The sequence below is a fragment of the Arctopsyche grandis genome, chromosome 3 (assembly GCF_051622035.1).
Source record: "Arctopsyche grandis isolate Sample6627 chromosome 3, ASM5162203v2, whole genome shotgun sequence".
Classification (NCBI taxonomy): domain Eukaryota; kingdom Metazoa; phylum Arthropoda; class Insecta; order Trichoptera; family Hydropsychidae; genus Arctopsyche; species Arctopsyche grandis.
In genome coordinates, this window is record NC_135357.1 from 34,938,059 (window position 1) to 34,951,980 (window position 13,922).

Below are 13,922 nucleotides of genomic sequence, written 5' to 3' on the forward strand. Positions count from 1 at the left end.
CTTTACAAACCGTTACAAATTTCGTTAGAAATGGCATATCACAAACACGATAATAATATTTTCTACCTGAAGTTGGGTAGTTCATTGAAACAACATACTTTCAATACTATTTTATCTTCGTCCATTACAAATTTCAAAGAAATCACCAAGTACCTTTTTTTTGATGTTCCAAGAAATATACGCCTTTTACCTAAGAGAGTTTAGATACATATATACATTTATTTTGATCTTGCATAGAAATTTGAAATTCATAATTGTTAATTTTGAGGAAAAAAGCATTAATCAAAGAAAACCTTAAAAAGCAAAAAATTCGATTGCACTTACTCGGCGGTGTACGCAATAATACATTCATTATATATACATATTTATCACTCAAAATGTTTCAAAAATATTCGCCTGGAATATATGTATGTGTTAGTTATTTTATTTAATGAAATAATAAGTATTTCTTATAACAAAATAAACCCGATTTTATAACATTCAATATGAAATATGTATAATGTCAAACGTTATATATGTATGTATTTGACCCCCGATGCGGTCAAGTATCAACCGTCTGAAATATTATTTAATATAAACTCCTTCAAGTTGGTTCATATTGTTTATAATAAAAAATAATTCAATAGTTACGATCGATAAATATTTTTTGCTAGCCGAGAAAGGGTTTGTAATTTATTGGCCATCTTCCTACTGGAGCCCACCTGCTCTCTCTAACCCTCACATTAGGAAGTACATAAACTACCCTCACCTAAGCTCCTTCCGCTCGGGGAAAAGAAAAACTTGAAAAAGAACTTAAAACAAAAACCGATAATAGTTTTTGAAGTGTGTCAGTATCGTGTGCACATATTTAATAAGTTTTTGCGACCGATAAAATACACAAAGTATTTTATTTATTGCAATTGTTGCTTAATATATTTTCCACTTGTGCAAAAAATACCATTTACATAATTTATTCATAAATTCAGCTACCCAATAAACTTTCGAGAGGAGCTAACGATGTAAATAATTTGGAAAACATCCACGGAATATTAACTCGCGCACGGGATCGAATTTTAATTGAATTAATTAGCATTTAAATTATTTATTACCGGCTAATTACGAATCTATTAGAGTTGAATGAAAGCACTTCTCAACACATACTTCATATTCAAGCATAAAAGTGCAACCGTAAATCTATTTATACGATGTGCTAAAATTTCCAGCTCAGCCGTTACTCCAATTCAATAGATATTTCATTCAGCGGCGACGAACCTTTTTGAGCTCACTTAAACCAACATCCCAAGTTTTTTATACCCAACAATTTTATACCTACTTTTTTGTCGGAGGTAATTTTTTTTTAAACAGTGCCTATTTTTATTAGTTTCACTTTGCGCATTCGTAAGATATTCCTTCCTAATCTCTTCCGATTGCTTTGAAACTTTGCTATGTTGCGAGGTTTGGCCCCCGATAGAGATTTAAATTGTGTCCGCTAAGTCGATAGTGAAATATTATCGCAATAAACATGATTATTAAGTTTATATCATTAAATATACTATTTATATCATAGCCCGCAGCTTAGCTCGGTGGTTTCGTTGATACAAAGCACCAAGAGGTCACCGGGTTCGATCCCGTGAGCTAACGTCCATTGAAAAAAAATTATTATGAGTATAATCAAACAAAATTTTAACAGTAAACACGCTGACAGTGACAGTTCACGCGCATGCCCTGAAGGCTTTGCGCCTATCGCAGATATAGTACCTGCAAATAGCCACAACCTTTAATTTTAGCATATTTTTTTTAATTCCACCATTCTGTTGCTGAAGTAGGATTCTTGTAATCTTTTGACCCACTTATGTACATACATATCTACATATGTTACCTACACTAAGCCAATTTTTATACGCATACGAATTTTCGATAACAATACAATATTCTATCAAAATACCGATTTGAATCCATCCCCATCTATTTTCGAAGTGTTATTTTCGCCATATGTACATACATACATACGTAGCTGTTGAATAGATTTTGTAGGAGTGTCGAAGCGAAATCAACCGGAAGTGCAGCGTTTGCAAAATTAAACCCGCCGAACTGTAAAATTTCCACCCGGAGAATGTCTGTAAGGATATAAAAATCCGTCAAATGTAAATTATATGTATAATAATTAGATTATTCTTTATGTGCGTGTTAGATACGTCCGATGGGGTCATTCCGACCCGTTTTTCTCGTTCGTTTTGCCTCGGAACGACAGAAGGATCGCATCACAAGCGGATTATGGCCTTTAAAACGATTATCTGGATTATGTTTAAACGAGACTGGAGAAATAGGGTAAGGGACGGAATAAAGGGAAGTCAGAAGGGGAAGGGGGGGGTGGGAATGGAAAATCTCTTGACGTCTGTTCGTTTTCTATTTACTCTTTAAATAAACGCGCTTCGACGAGAGGGATGAGAATATACGATGTTATATATAGTGAATGTAGGATTCGTACAATTTTAACGAGGTAAATTATAAAAGGGGGGACATAAAAGACAACTCGCGTTACGGCAATTAAAAATGAAACAAATGTTCATTTTTAAAAGGTTTTTTTCCCTCTGAGCTTCGAGTAAGAGGGAGTTGGGATGATTAGAGGCGTGAACTTTTTGCTTTTTTGCTTTTTTTTAACTGTGTCCATTGGCAAAGGAAATAATTTACTTTTTATTTAATTAAAGCTCTTTTTTCACGAATGAAAGTTTTTTAATACTGTGTTAAAAAATATTTTTTGTAATTGATGGAGTATGTATGAACTTTAAGAATGTTCTCTTGCAATGGTTCCACCAAATTGGCAACCTTTCCTTCAAAATTCCACTTGATAGCGTGTTAAATGTTCTAATATTATATGTAAATATGCTACCCACTTTGTAAAATATATGTATTTCTCAAAATATTATTACTATTGAATTTTTCCATACATATCTCTATGATATTGTATAAATAACCATTTTTTTTTCCTCTAAAATCCAATAACTAACTTATATTCGTAACGATCCATCAAAGTACATTTTTTCAATATTCAATACAAAAAGTTTTGACAAATTTTCGCCACGTTTTGACATCGAATACTTTTTTGTACGAAGAAAACAATATCGTTTTATTAAAAGCAATTTGAAACGATACAATTTTAACGACTACAATATTTTCACAGTATATCGATTCGGAATTTGCAACTAATAATAAATTCAATTCGAACACCAAATCTATAATTCAATTATGTCATACTATATGTGGAGTATACACACATCTGTACGTACCACACACAATGATCCAGGCACTCATATAATATTATACGTCCCCTTTGGGTATACTAGGGTAGGAAACGAGGACTAGTGACCCAATTAGAATCAATAGTACGGATTGGCCAATTTAAATCTCACGTTTTATGGTATGTGTTCCAGTTCTACATACTTTTAAGTGGTTGTGTCCTTTTTTGACTTGTTTCAGGAGCTGGTGTCGGCCAATCCCAACCAGCGCAATTGGCGTGGAATTATGATTGCCCTGCTCGTCATCGTGACGGTCCTGGCCCTGATCGTGACTTCGGTGGTACTCCTGACTCCTCCCGAGGAGGGACCCAGGATTAGAGGACGACGACTTAAGGTGCAGGACCTGCTAAGTGGCGATCTGGTGCCTTTGAGATTCAACGGCACCTGGGTGTCAGGTAAACTTGTTCATCTATTGTAGATTTGTTTATGTAATCACTGCATTTGCATTCCAATCTGTTTTGTTCTTAAAAACACTCGTTTTTTTAATCCAGTAATTGTGACTTTATTTTTACATTCATAAATACCATCTGAGTGTCTTTCTCGTTCATAGTCAATGTAACTTGTGCTTTTCTCTTTTTTCCTCTTCCTTCATTCTTCAATGCAATTCTGTAATGTAATGAATCATTGCGACGGCCTTGATTGATTACTTAAAGTTTTTTTTAGATCAGAAGTTGATTCTTTGATTTTGTACATTTTCTTATCTGATCTTCAAGACTTTCAATATTTGAAAACAAATCAAATAAAACATTCAATCACTTAAACCATTTTAATTATTATTTTGAATAAAAATACCAATAATTTTATTTTACTACCGCCATCTATGTTTTTTTACTACCGCCATCTATGTATAAAACTAAAGACTACATAAACGTCACCCAGATTTCAAATTTGCAAACTTCAAACGCGTCTTAAACGATATTTTATCTCTATCGTAATGGCGGAGGATCCATTTATGTACTTACATATATTGATGACCAAAATGAACAATATGGCAAAGTATGAAAATGATCGGATAAGAGGCAAATTTTTTCCTGAATTGTAATCGTAAGTGAAACGTTAAGGAGGTTTGTAAAAATACCAAACCGCACACCTCAATTTCAACAATTTAATACTCGACTGAGCTGTGAATTTTCTACAGAGTTGATTTTAGTAACAATTAGCTAAAGCTGTGTTTATTACATTGTATGTATTATTAGATAGACTTTTTTGTTAAACTTAAAGAAGTCGAAATATTTATTCAGTTTTCTCAAATATAAATTTTTGATCAATGACCACTGTGTATCAAATATTAAGTATGAAATTCGGTCTTATGAGTATTTTATAGTTAAAGTTTACATTTAGTTGATTTATGTAAACATGTACAAGGAAGTGTGTACATTATTTAAGTTGGCCAACTACAGAATAAACGTTAGAAGGAATAGACATATTTTTTAGTTAGTGCATAAATTAACCATACAGATATAATTGAAGTATTCACGATCGTAAAAATAATCACGAGTGCAATCATACATTGATTTGTCAACCGTGTCCACCGTCTGGAAAACTTGTCTGGTAAAAGAAAACATTTAAAAACAAGTTTTTTTATTTAACAGTAATAAAAAGCTATTTTTTACCATAATTATTTAAGAGTTCCAGAATGTTGTGTCTTGTCACTTAATTTAGAGCAGTCTAATTCTTCAATGCACAGTACATTTAGTAATTTCACTATGCTAATGTCACCGTAGGCTTGCCCGGCAGCAAATAATCTTGATCCTAAATATATTCTTGTCCATATCCTCATTCCTGAGGATTTCGACCTCCATTGGTCTTCCAATGAAGAGTGTGGATGATCCAAAAAATCTCTATCCAACAATTTCTGCGTGATTTGGTCAAAATACTTCAATATATTACTTTATTTATTATATTGGAGGATTTAAAACTTACATGAGACAGTATAAACGCATGTAATATAATGTTTAAATGAGATGAGAGTAATTGGGAGTGAAAAAAATAACTGTTTAGCTTGTGAGTTGCGAAAGTGTGGTAGAAAGACGTGTTTGGATAAATTGCTATCATCGCTTCAATCTGATATAAGATTCCGATGTAATTTTTAACGAGTTCATTAATGATTTAATTCCTCTAGCTTCATGTCGGAGACATTAACTTACTCCAATGTTAGCCCCTTATGTCGGTATGATATAAAAACGACCTGAAGAGTGGAAGTGGTTCAAAATCACATCAAATTTTTTAACGGGCAGGAATATTACCGAATTAATAGAGTGAAGCTAAAAAAAAACATGTAAAATAAAATTATTCGCATCCCTAAATTTTAAGTTTTTACTTCCAATTTTATTCTACTTCCAATATTCGCAAAATGACTAATTTCCGTGCCAGCCGATCTTAACCTCCCTTACAAGCGTGTACGAGATCAAATAACCATATGCGAAATAATTCGCACACACGCTTATAACACAATAGTTCTAGACGCGAAATTACCGCGTAATAATTCACGCAATGTTTGTTCGGGTCGCCGACAAAAGCGAAAACACGCTTTGCGAGTGGCTCATCGTGGAAAGGTCGTAAGCGACGGTGTGTGTGTGTGAGCGCTTTACTGCTCTCGTGCTTAAGTCCAATGACGGCGATAAAGGGCTCGATTTATTTAACGAAAATTACCAATTCGAACGGCAAAGTCGGGTTGTTCCAGCCGCGAAGTCGACTCAGGTATTGTCGGATTTAATTGAAAATCGGCCAGGGGAGCTCAAGCTGTGCTATATTTGTTTATCGCTATATTTAGATCCGACTCGGAAAGCTTACGGTAGAGTGTGCGGTGTAAAGCGGGCTTAATTTAATTCATAAACAAACGTCAAGGACGCGCTGAGTCTTCTGGTGAGGGATGTTTTATATTAATTTATGGTTCGTTACTTTTTAGTAATTGTATAATTTAAATATGTACATATATAATAAGTGGGTTTCGAGCAAGCGTGGTTTTAATGGTGTCATATTTTATTATTAGGTTCTTATTTTTGGGTTTATATTTTTAAATTTTTTCATAATATTTTTGCGTAGGGGTGGGTGGAGAATCCAAATAAAAGGTTACAGTCGCTTCACAGCATTTATTGGGTGATTAAGGAGATCCACGCACTGCCAGTGCTCCTTCCAGAATGGCTTGATATGGCCGAAGCTTATAAAGGGCAAGTCGTTCACTGCATCTTCGACGTCCGTTTGCTCCATTGCTTGGGGCCGGGCCGCACCGTGCAACTTTGTCGGCCGATTTGTTGCGTGACACGAAAAAATGTATGGAAATGTGTGCGACAAACAAGTTGACGAGTGCGGCATGTTCCATCTACCTGCATGCATTGGTCTGGTCGCCCTCAACCAAGTTGTTCGCGAGTTGAGCGGTGCGGCCCGGCCCTTAGGCACGTACACGGACACGCAGTCCCACGGTCCAAGGCATGCAGTCCCACGCTTTCGCGCTGTTAGTTCTGAAAACTCTAACGGAAAGTAACCGGATGCCGTTACCGACCACTAAGTCAATTCAGGGGTCTCCATTGTTAGCCGACTGTCTGGAGATAACCCTCGAAACCAAACGGTGGTTCCTTTTTGTATACGCTACAATATGTATTTAGACCAGGATTTTTTATTATTTTTGATGAAGTTCAAGTCAAGAATTGCGATTTGTGTTAGTCGGAGTCAAAGATTTGTTCAATCTTGTGAATTGAAATTTTTGTTGAAGAGTTGAAATATTTGTTGAAGTTGAAATGGAAGTCAACAAGTCGTAGTTGTAAATAGAAGTGGAAATGAAGTGATAGTCAGAATTGGAATAAGAATCAGATTTATATTCCTAAATAAAGGTGATTACAATCATATTTGGAGATGAATTAAAAGTCACTATTAAAGTGATGAATAGACTAATTTTAATAGTCAGGATAATATTTTGTTTTTATTTATTTTATTTTATTTTATGTAATTTTATAGAACATGAACACTCGCCTTTACGGATCGCTCCAAAGCGACGAGTGCACTTATACAGATTATATCTGCTTTCTATTGTATTTCTTAATAATTCTAGTTGAAAATGTTGGCGAAATTTTCAGCGTGGCGGACTTTCAACAGAAAAGACGATAGCACTCAAATAGTTAATTCGTACGATCATAACGTAATACAATCAATATATGTACATAAGGATTTGTATACAATGCGAATTCATACAACAGAAATTTTTGAGCATTTTATAATCAAATTAGTGAACCGCGAGACGCTCAATGACTTGAGATTAGAAAAAAAGAGATGCCTATTTTACAGGAACTGTTTCAATGAAAATCAGAAAAATTGTCAAACGATCGACCTGGAGTCACAAACAGCAGCGAGACTCTAGTTGGACTTAAACCCATGACCACTCTGCCCATAAAAGCATAATATACTAACCACTAGTCTACGCCACTGGTTGTATGTATGTAGCTTTACGTAGTTTCAAAACAGAGGTAAGTTGAAATCGTAGCTGGAAGTAAAGTCGAAGTTGGATTAAAAGTTAAAATCGGAGTCACAGGCGTGGTTGAAATGGCTTAGTGAGAGTTAAAATTTAATGTAAGTCGAAGTGTATATTCTAGTTGTAATATATTCCATCTAACATGGTATCAACTACCGTTATAGTTGAGGTGTATATCCAGTTGTAGTATATTTTGACTAGTTGGAAGACATATGCCGAATTCCATTCCAACTGGTCAAAATATATTACAACTGAAAATACACCTCAATTATAAGTTGGTGGCAGGTTCGATAGAAAGGTTAGGTTTTCGTGAATACATTCGACTAGTAAATTGAGTTGGAAAGTCACATTTTTTTTTGTTTTGAACACATCCTTAGAGTTTTCGTAATACAATTCTCATTATCATAATTCATAATACCTAGCAAATATTAACGCATTTTTTAATTCTAAACCATTTTTAAAAACATTAGAACTGTCAGAGATATTAAATTAAACTATAAAAGTGTATTTGCATTTTTAGAGTAATAATTTACTAGTTATTACATATATGTACAATTGTATATTACAAATGAAAAGTCACTTCGAATGTAACACACACAATTCCAATATAATTGAAGTCATAGTCTGAATTGGAATGAGTTTTCAATTTAAATGGGACCAATTCAATCTAGAATTATAATTGAAAATTATTTAAGCCTTTATTGAAAGTAGTTAGCGAAAGGTAACTTTTCATGTAAGAAGTTTTATATGTAAGGAAAAACCTTTCTCCGCAGTTTATTTGTATTATACGTAAAACAAACTTTAAATTTCACCTTTTTGGTTAATTGAATTAGTGAAGTTCGTATGAGAAGTCAACTATTATATAATATAATGCCAACATCCTAAAACTACACTGTAATTTATTAGTCTACTTTCATAATGTTAATGGCAAACAGTTGACTCACATGTGACCTATTTAAATGTCATTTTATGTACATATCAAATTACACATTGTATGTAGTACATACTGATTTAGAAAACGGATATATCGAATAAATATTTTATATTTATGTATGACAGATTTTTCGCCGTCTTGTCTTATTGATGACGCTAGCAATAATTTCCAGGATGCGAATTTCTCATAGGCTTAGTCAGCATTCGAGCGACAATTCAACCCTAGCAAGTTTAAGAGCAGCTGCTCTAAGGTTTGGGTAGGTGGAAGGGTGGTGGAGGGGGGGGGGAGAATATTCTGCAAAATAATAATTTCGTCCTAACAGAAATCGGAGAAGAATAAGAAGTAGAAGAAGATGAAGGGGAGGAACACGCAATTGACAAAGTTGAGCTGTACTCAGCCGTTTTCAATTGAGTGGTCTCAGGTGCTGCGAGGGTTATTAATCGAGTTTGAAGGCGGTCGTTTAATAATTCTCAAACATTTGCCTCGTTCGTTCACTTCAATATAGCTCATAAATGTATGTACGTATGTATGTACGTGGGCGGCGAAATAAATTTAATTTATGCGCGCAGATTTAATATATTAAATTATTGTCGTTTGTTCAGAGGGCTTACCTATTATATGAACACGCGTCTTAACAAGTTCGTATCTACGTGAAATAAATTAGCTTATTTAAAACATTAAATATTTTGAAAACTCCAAGCACCAAACTTTACAAAAAAATGTAGTTTGTTGTGCGGAAAAATCGAGGTTTTCCACGAGATTTTCACGAATTATTTAAATCGATCATTACATGCCTCAAGAGAGCGATTAAATTAATCGTTACTCATAAATTAATTGTTATAGTATATATACTTATAAATACACATATACATATTTAACCAGCAGCGTGGTCTAGTGGTGAGTATTGAATTCTTTCGTGCGTGATGTCACGGGTTCGATTCCCACTAAGAGTCTCGTTGTTAGCCAGACCTTGGTTTGTCAAAGTCGATTTTTCAGAATTTGCCAATTTTTCTGATTTTCATTGAAACGGTTCCTGTAAAATTGGCTTTTCCTTCACAATTTTCTGTTGCAAACCTTAAGTTATTGTTATATCTCAGATTTCGCCCGATTTCCCTCAATATACATACATGTCTCTGTGGTTGTTTATCGAATGTAAAAATTCGTATTGTTACATAAAAAATGTTATTAATCGTATTTATACGATATTTATAATATCTGACCATAGATTTATTTACATACATATATACAAATATACCAGGAAGGCCCAAATAAGCCCAGGTAAACCCCAAATGCGCCTTCTTGGTCCACATAATTATTACATAGATACATGTAAATCTAAACAATATCTGACATATATCGTCAGATATTACCAATATCGTATTAATACGATAAATAACGATGAATAACTTTCATGTAACAATATGAATTTTATATTCGATAAACAAACACAGAGACATCTATGGTGAGCAATATGGCGAAACCTAAGATATAACAATAACTAAAGGTTCGCAACAGAAAATTGGGAAGGAAACGCCAATTTTACAGGAATCGTTTCAATGAAAATCAGAAAAATTGGTAAATTCTGATAAGAAACGATCGACCTTGACAAATCAAGGTCTGGCCAATAGCGAGACTTAGCGGGAATCGAACTCGTAACATCAAGTACGAGATAATTCAACATTCACCACTAGACCACGCTAGATGTCAGATATTGTTTCAATTTACATGTGTATGTAATAATTATGTATTTAGATGTCTCGTTAATTATGAGTTTTCAATGTCTATTGTAATAAATTAATAAATTAGCCATAGGCATAGTCAATGTAATAAATTGTAAAATAAATGGCGAAATTGTAAAAAATAAATAAATATGTATTGTCACGTTCCAATGAAAGCTTTTCTTTTTAAAAATTACTTAATTAGGATGACAATTTCGTCAACTCCCAACCAAGATTTCTTTATTAAAACTTTAAATTTACATTTATTTATCTGGTGATTTATATATTCGAAAACATGATAATAGAACGTGAACTTTAATATACATATATGAGACGCGTAGAACTGTTTCACTTTAACTTGCACTATTTAGGTCTATTCTGCTGATGTATTGACTGCTACTCTCGGAGTCGATGGTAATGACTGCTTAATGAGTCGGATGGTAACTGACTGACTGTCACTTGCGGAGTCGATGGTGATGACTGACTAATGTGGTCGAATTTCGATCTATATACATGATTTCTTTATCTATATCGGCATTCCTATCTTATCTGAATATCCTTTTACAGGAATTTCTAATGGACTTTTTATTCACGTACATGAACGTGTGAAAAATGAATTTAATACTGTGGGAACTACATTGATAAGCGATGTACATAGCATTATGTATGTAGGATCTGGTTGTCAAGAGACCTGGTAAAATGAGACCCGTTAAGCGGTTTATATAGGGTTGTCAGATTTCATGCAATTCAAACCGGGACATCCCCCCCCCCTAAAAAAAATCATCAGATCTTTGACTTTTCTATAAATATATTTCCAATCAAAGTGATAATATTTAGAACATCTATAATTGATTTTTTCCCCTTCTATTTTTAATATATGCAAATGAAAAGTGCTACAATTCAAATGAAGAAACCAAAGATAGACTTCAATAAGAGGATTAGTGAAAAAATCTAATAGGGTTTTTGGTGCTTTTTCTTCAGCTAAAAAAAGCTTTTAAAGCTTCAAATAGTTTTAGAGTGCGTTCTATTGCAGGTATAGTGATAGCCACTTAGTGTTTGAATGTGAGAGTAGATTTTTATATTCAATATTAGCAAAATCACAGAAATATTTTAGTCTTTCTGTTCTGACAGTGTCTATTCCACGTCTGCGTGTAATGAATCATTCAGAGTGTAAGAAAATTATCGATTCAAGATAAATTGATTGATACCTGATACACGTTTTTGTTTCCACATAAATAGTTCTCCAGAAAGTATAAGACAGAGACAAATCATTCATTGTTGAATATTGCTGCAGTGTTTACCAGACTATTTGGTCCAGACATCGACTTTTTGTTTATAGTTTATGTTAATTCTGAGCTAAAAACTTCTGTAGGAATTTAAAAAGTAAACCAGTACATTTGGGCGTCTCGAGAGGTTTATTCGGGACACCGGGACACGAGACTTAAAACTGGTGACAATCCCGATTAATCGGGACGCCTGACAATCCTAGTTTATAACATTGTTTATCACCACAACGAACTGTCGTTCGACGCGTAACATGTACAAGATGACAACTCAACCATTCTTCAACTCATGTTGCCAACCTAATCATTATATACATAAATGCATTATTCTAGGCTAGAAAACTAAATCCCACACATATGTTTATACAAGAACCTATTAAAGTTCTAAACATAGTATTGTGTTTATTTTAAAAAACCACAAAATCGTTAAACACCGCAACACGTTACGAGTATTTTCGAATCTTTTGCTAATCATTTTAATTTTGTTTCTAATTGATTTTTTTTAAATATATTTTAAAGCAATCTTAAGAAAATTATAAACCTACGAGTTAAGATTATTGTGGCATTACAAGTAATTATAATGCAATACAATGATCCAAAAATAAAATATACAAACAGGAAAATTGTATACAGGTAGAGTCTTAGTACCGTGACATGTGACAAATTTAGCGTTTTTAAATTGAAAACTGTATATTTGCATAGCGGACAAATAAACAATTGTTCATATTTACACAGTATATATGTAGCTAGGTGACAATACTTCTCGTCTTTTACGTGCTTTGCATTTGTCCCATTTTATCCGTCCATTGACAAATAGAAGATTTATTTTTTTGATTTTCTTTTATTTGCATATTTTTTCCTGTTTTTACAAATCAATTTATTTCCCAAACACAAATATTATCATATACATAAATATACATACGTTTAGATGCAATATATTCATTTTAAAGTAACATTTAAATATGTTGTTACATCATTCATTTTACATGTGTCTGAAAAAAAATTAACATTAGTTCGATATAATATAATGTATTATTTTCTTCTGTTAAATAAATTTACGTTCTGGTAAAAACTATAATATGTTACTTAAAAAAAGAGGAAATTAAAATGAAATAAATCAAAGTTTTCAGTTGCCTATAAATTTTGCAATTAAAAGAAACCGGGAATATCTTGTTGGAAAATTTGTGGCTATTTAATTTATCAACTTAACACGTTTAGAAAAAAATCATATTCTAAAGAATTGTATATTCTGAAAATAAATTATTAATCGTTGTCAATATTAATGGTTATTTGAGGGAAAAAATATTAAATTTTTGAACATGCAACACAATTTTTTTAGGCAACAAATTAAATGGCCGGTATTTTAATCCAGTTTGCATATAATTTAATCTAATATATAATTTAATCCAGTATGCATATGATTTAATCTAATATATAATAATTTAATCTAATATATAATTTAATCCAGTATGCATATAATTTAATCTAATATATACTTTGTATGTATCCTGGTTAGTCGTTGGGTGGTCGTTGGGTGGCAACAACACGTTCGATTTTTTTTTTTCGATTCAAAGGCACCGATTAGATTTTTTTGTATAAGGGCAAAGGCTAAGGGGGGCGCCGAGGGCGAAGCCCAAGAAGGCAAAGGCTGCCTATAACTTTTTCTTTTTTCACTATATTTTTATTGCTTAAAGTGGAAGAGGAACTGCCGGTCGTATGGCGCAGTGCAACTGGTCACATCACTGAACTAGTAATGAGCTGATAACAGCTATACAAAGCTAAATCTAACTGACCGTAACCTTCTATTTATACATATAATATAATACATTAAAGTGGGGAGTGGCCATAACAATATGAAGATTGTCCAAAAATATTTTTGCAAATATATGATATTCGTTGCTAGAACTACAGCATTCTAAAGTGCGTTTTGCGTGCGAGAAGCTGTTAACCCTCTCGTCTCCGACTATAAATTCCGGATCCGCAATTAGGAAAACATTAACGGAGGACGGGAGAGAGAGAGAGAGATGGTTACCTCTCTGCGGAACCGGGATAGTTAACGGCCGTTAATTTGTTGGCCGGGATCACGCCAAGCTTTCGCAAATAGATTGTTTCCACCCTTAAATAGTATATATATATATACATGTATGTATATAAAATACACTTGATAATATGTGGATATGTACACTTTTGAAATCTAGATTGGCTCGATCGGTTTTAGCGATAGCCTCGTTGCGTGTTGCCGTGTAA

General features: G+C 33.4%; 1 protein-coding gene across 1 annotated transcript in view; it reads left to right on the forward strand.

Moving 5' to 3' along the window:
• The first annotated feature begins 3,460 nt into the window (after window positions 1-3,460).
• Dpp10 (Dipeptidyl peptidase 10) overlaps window positions 3,461-13,922 on the forward strand; it is a 60,466-nt gene continuing 50,004 nt past the window's right edge. The window contains exon 1 of the mRNA XM_077427410.1: window positions 3,461-3,670. Coding sequence (XP_077283536.1) covers window positions 3,502-3,670 — 169 coding nt within the window. The 5' untranslated portion in view covers window positions 3,461-3,501. The remainder of the gene's footprint in view (window positions 3,671-13,922) is intronic.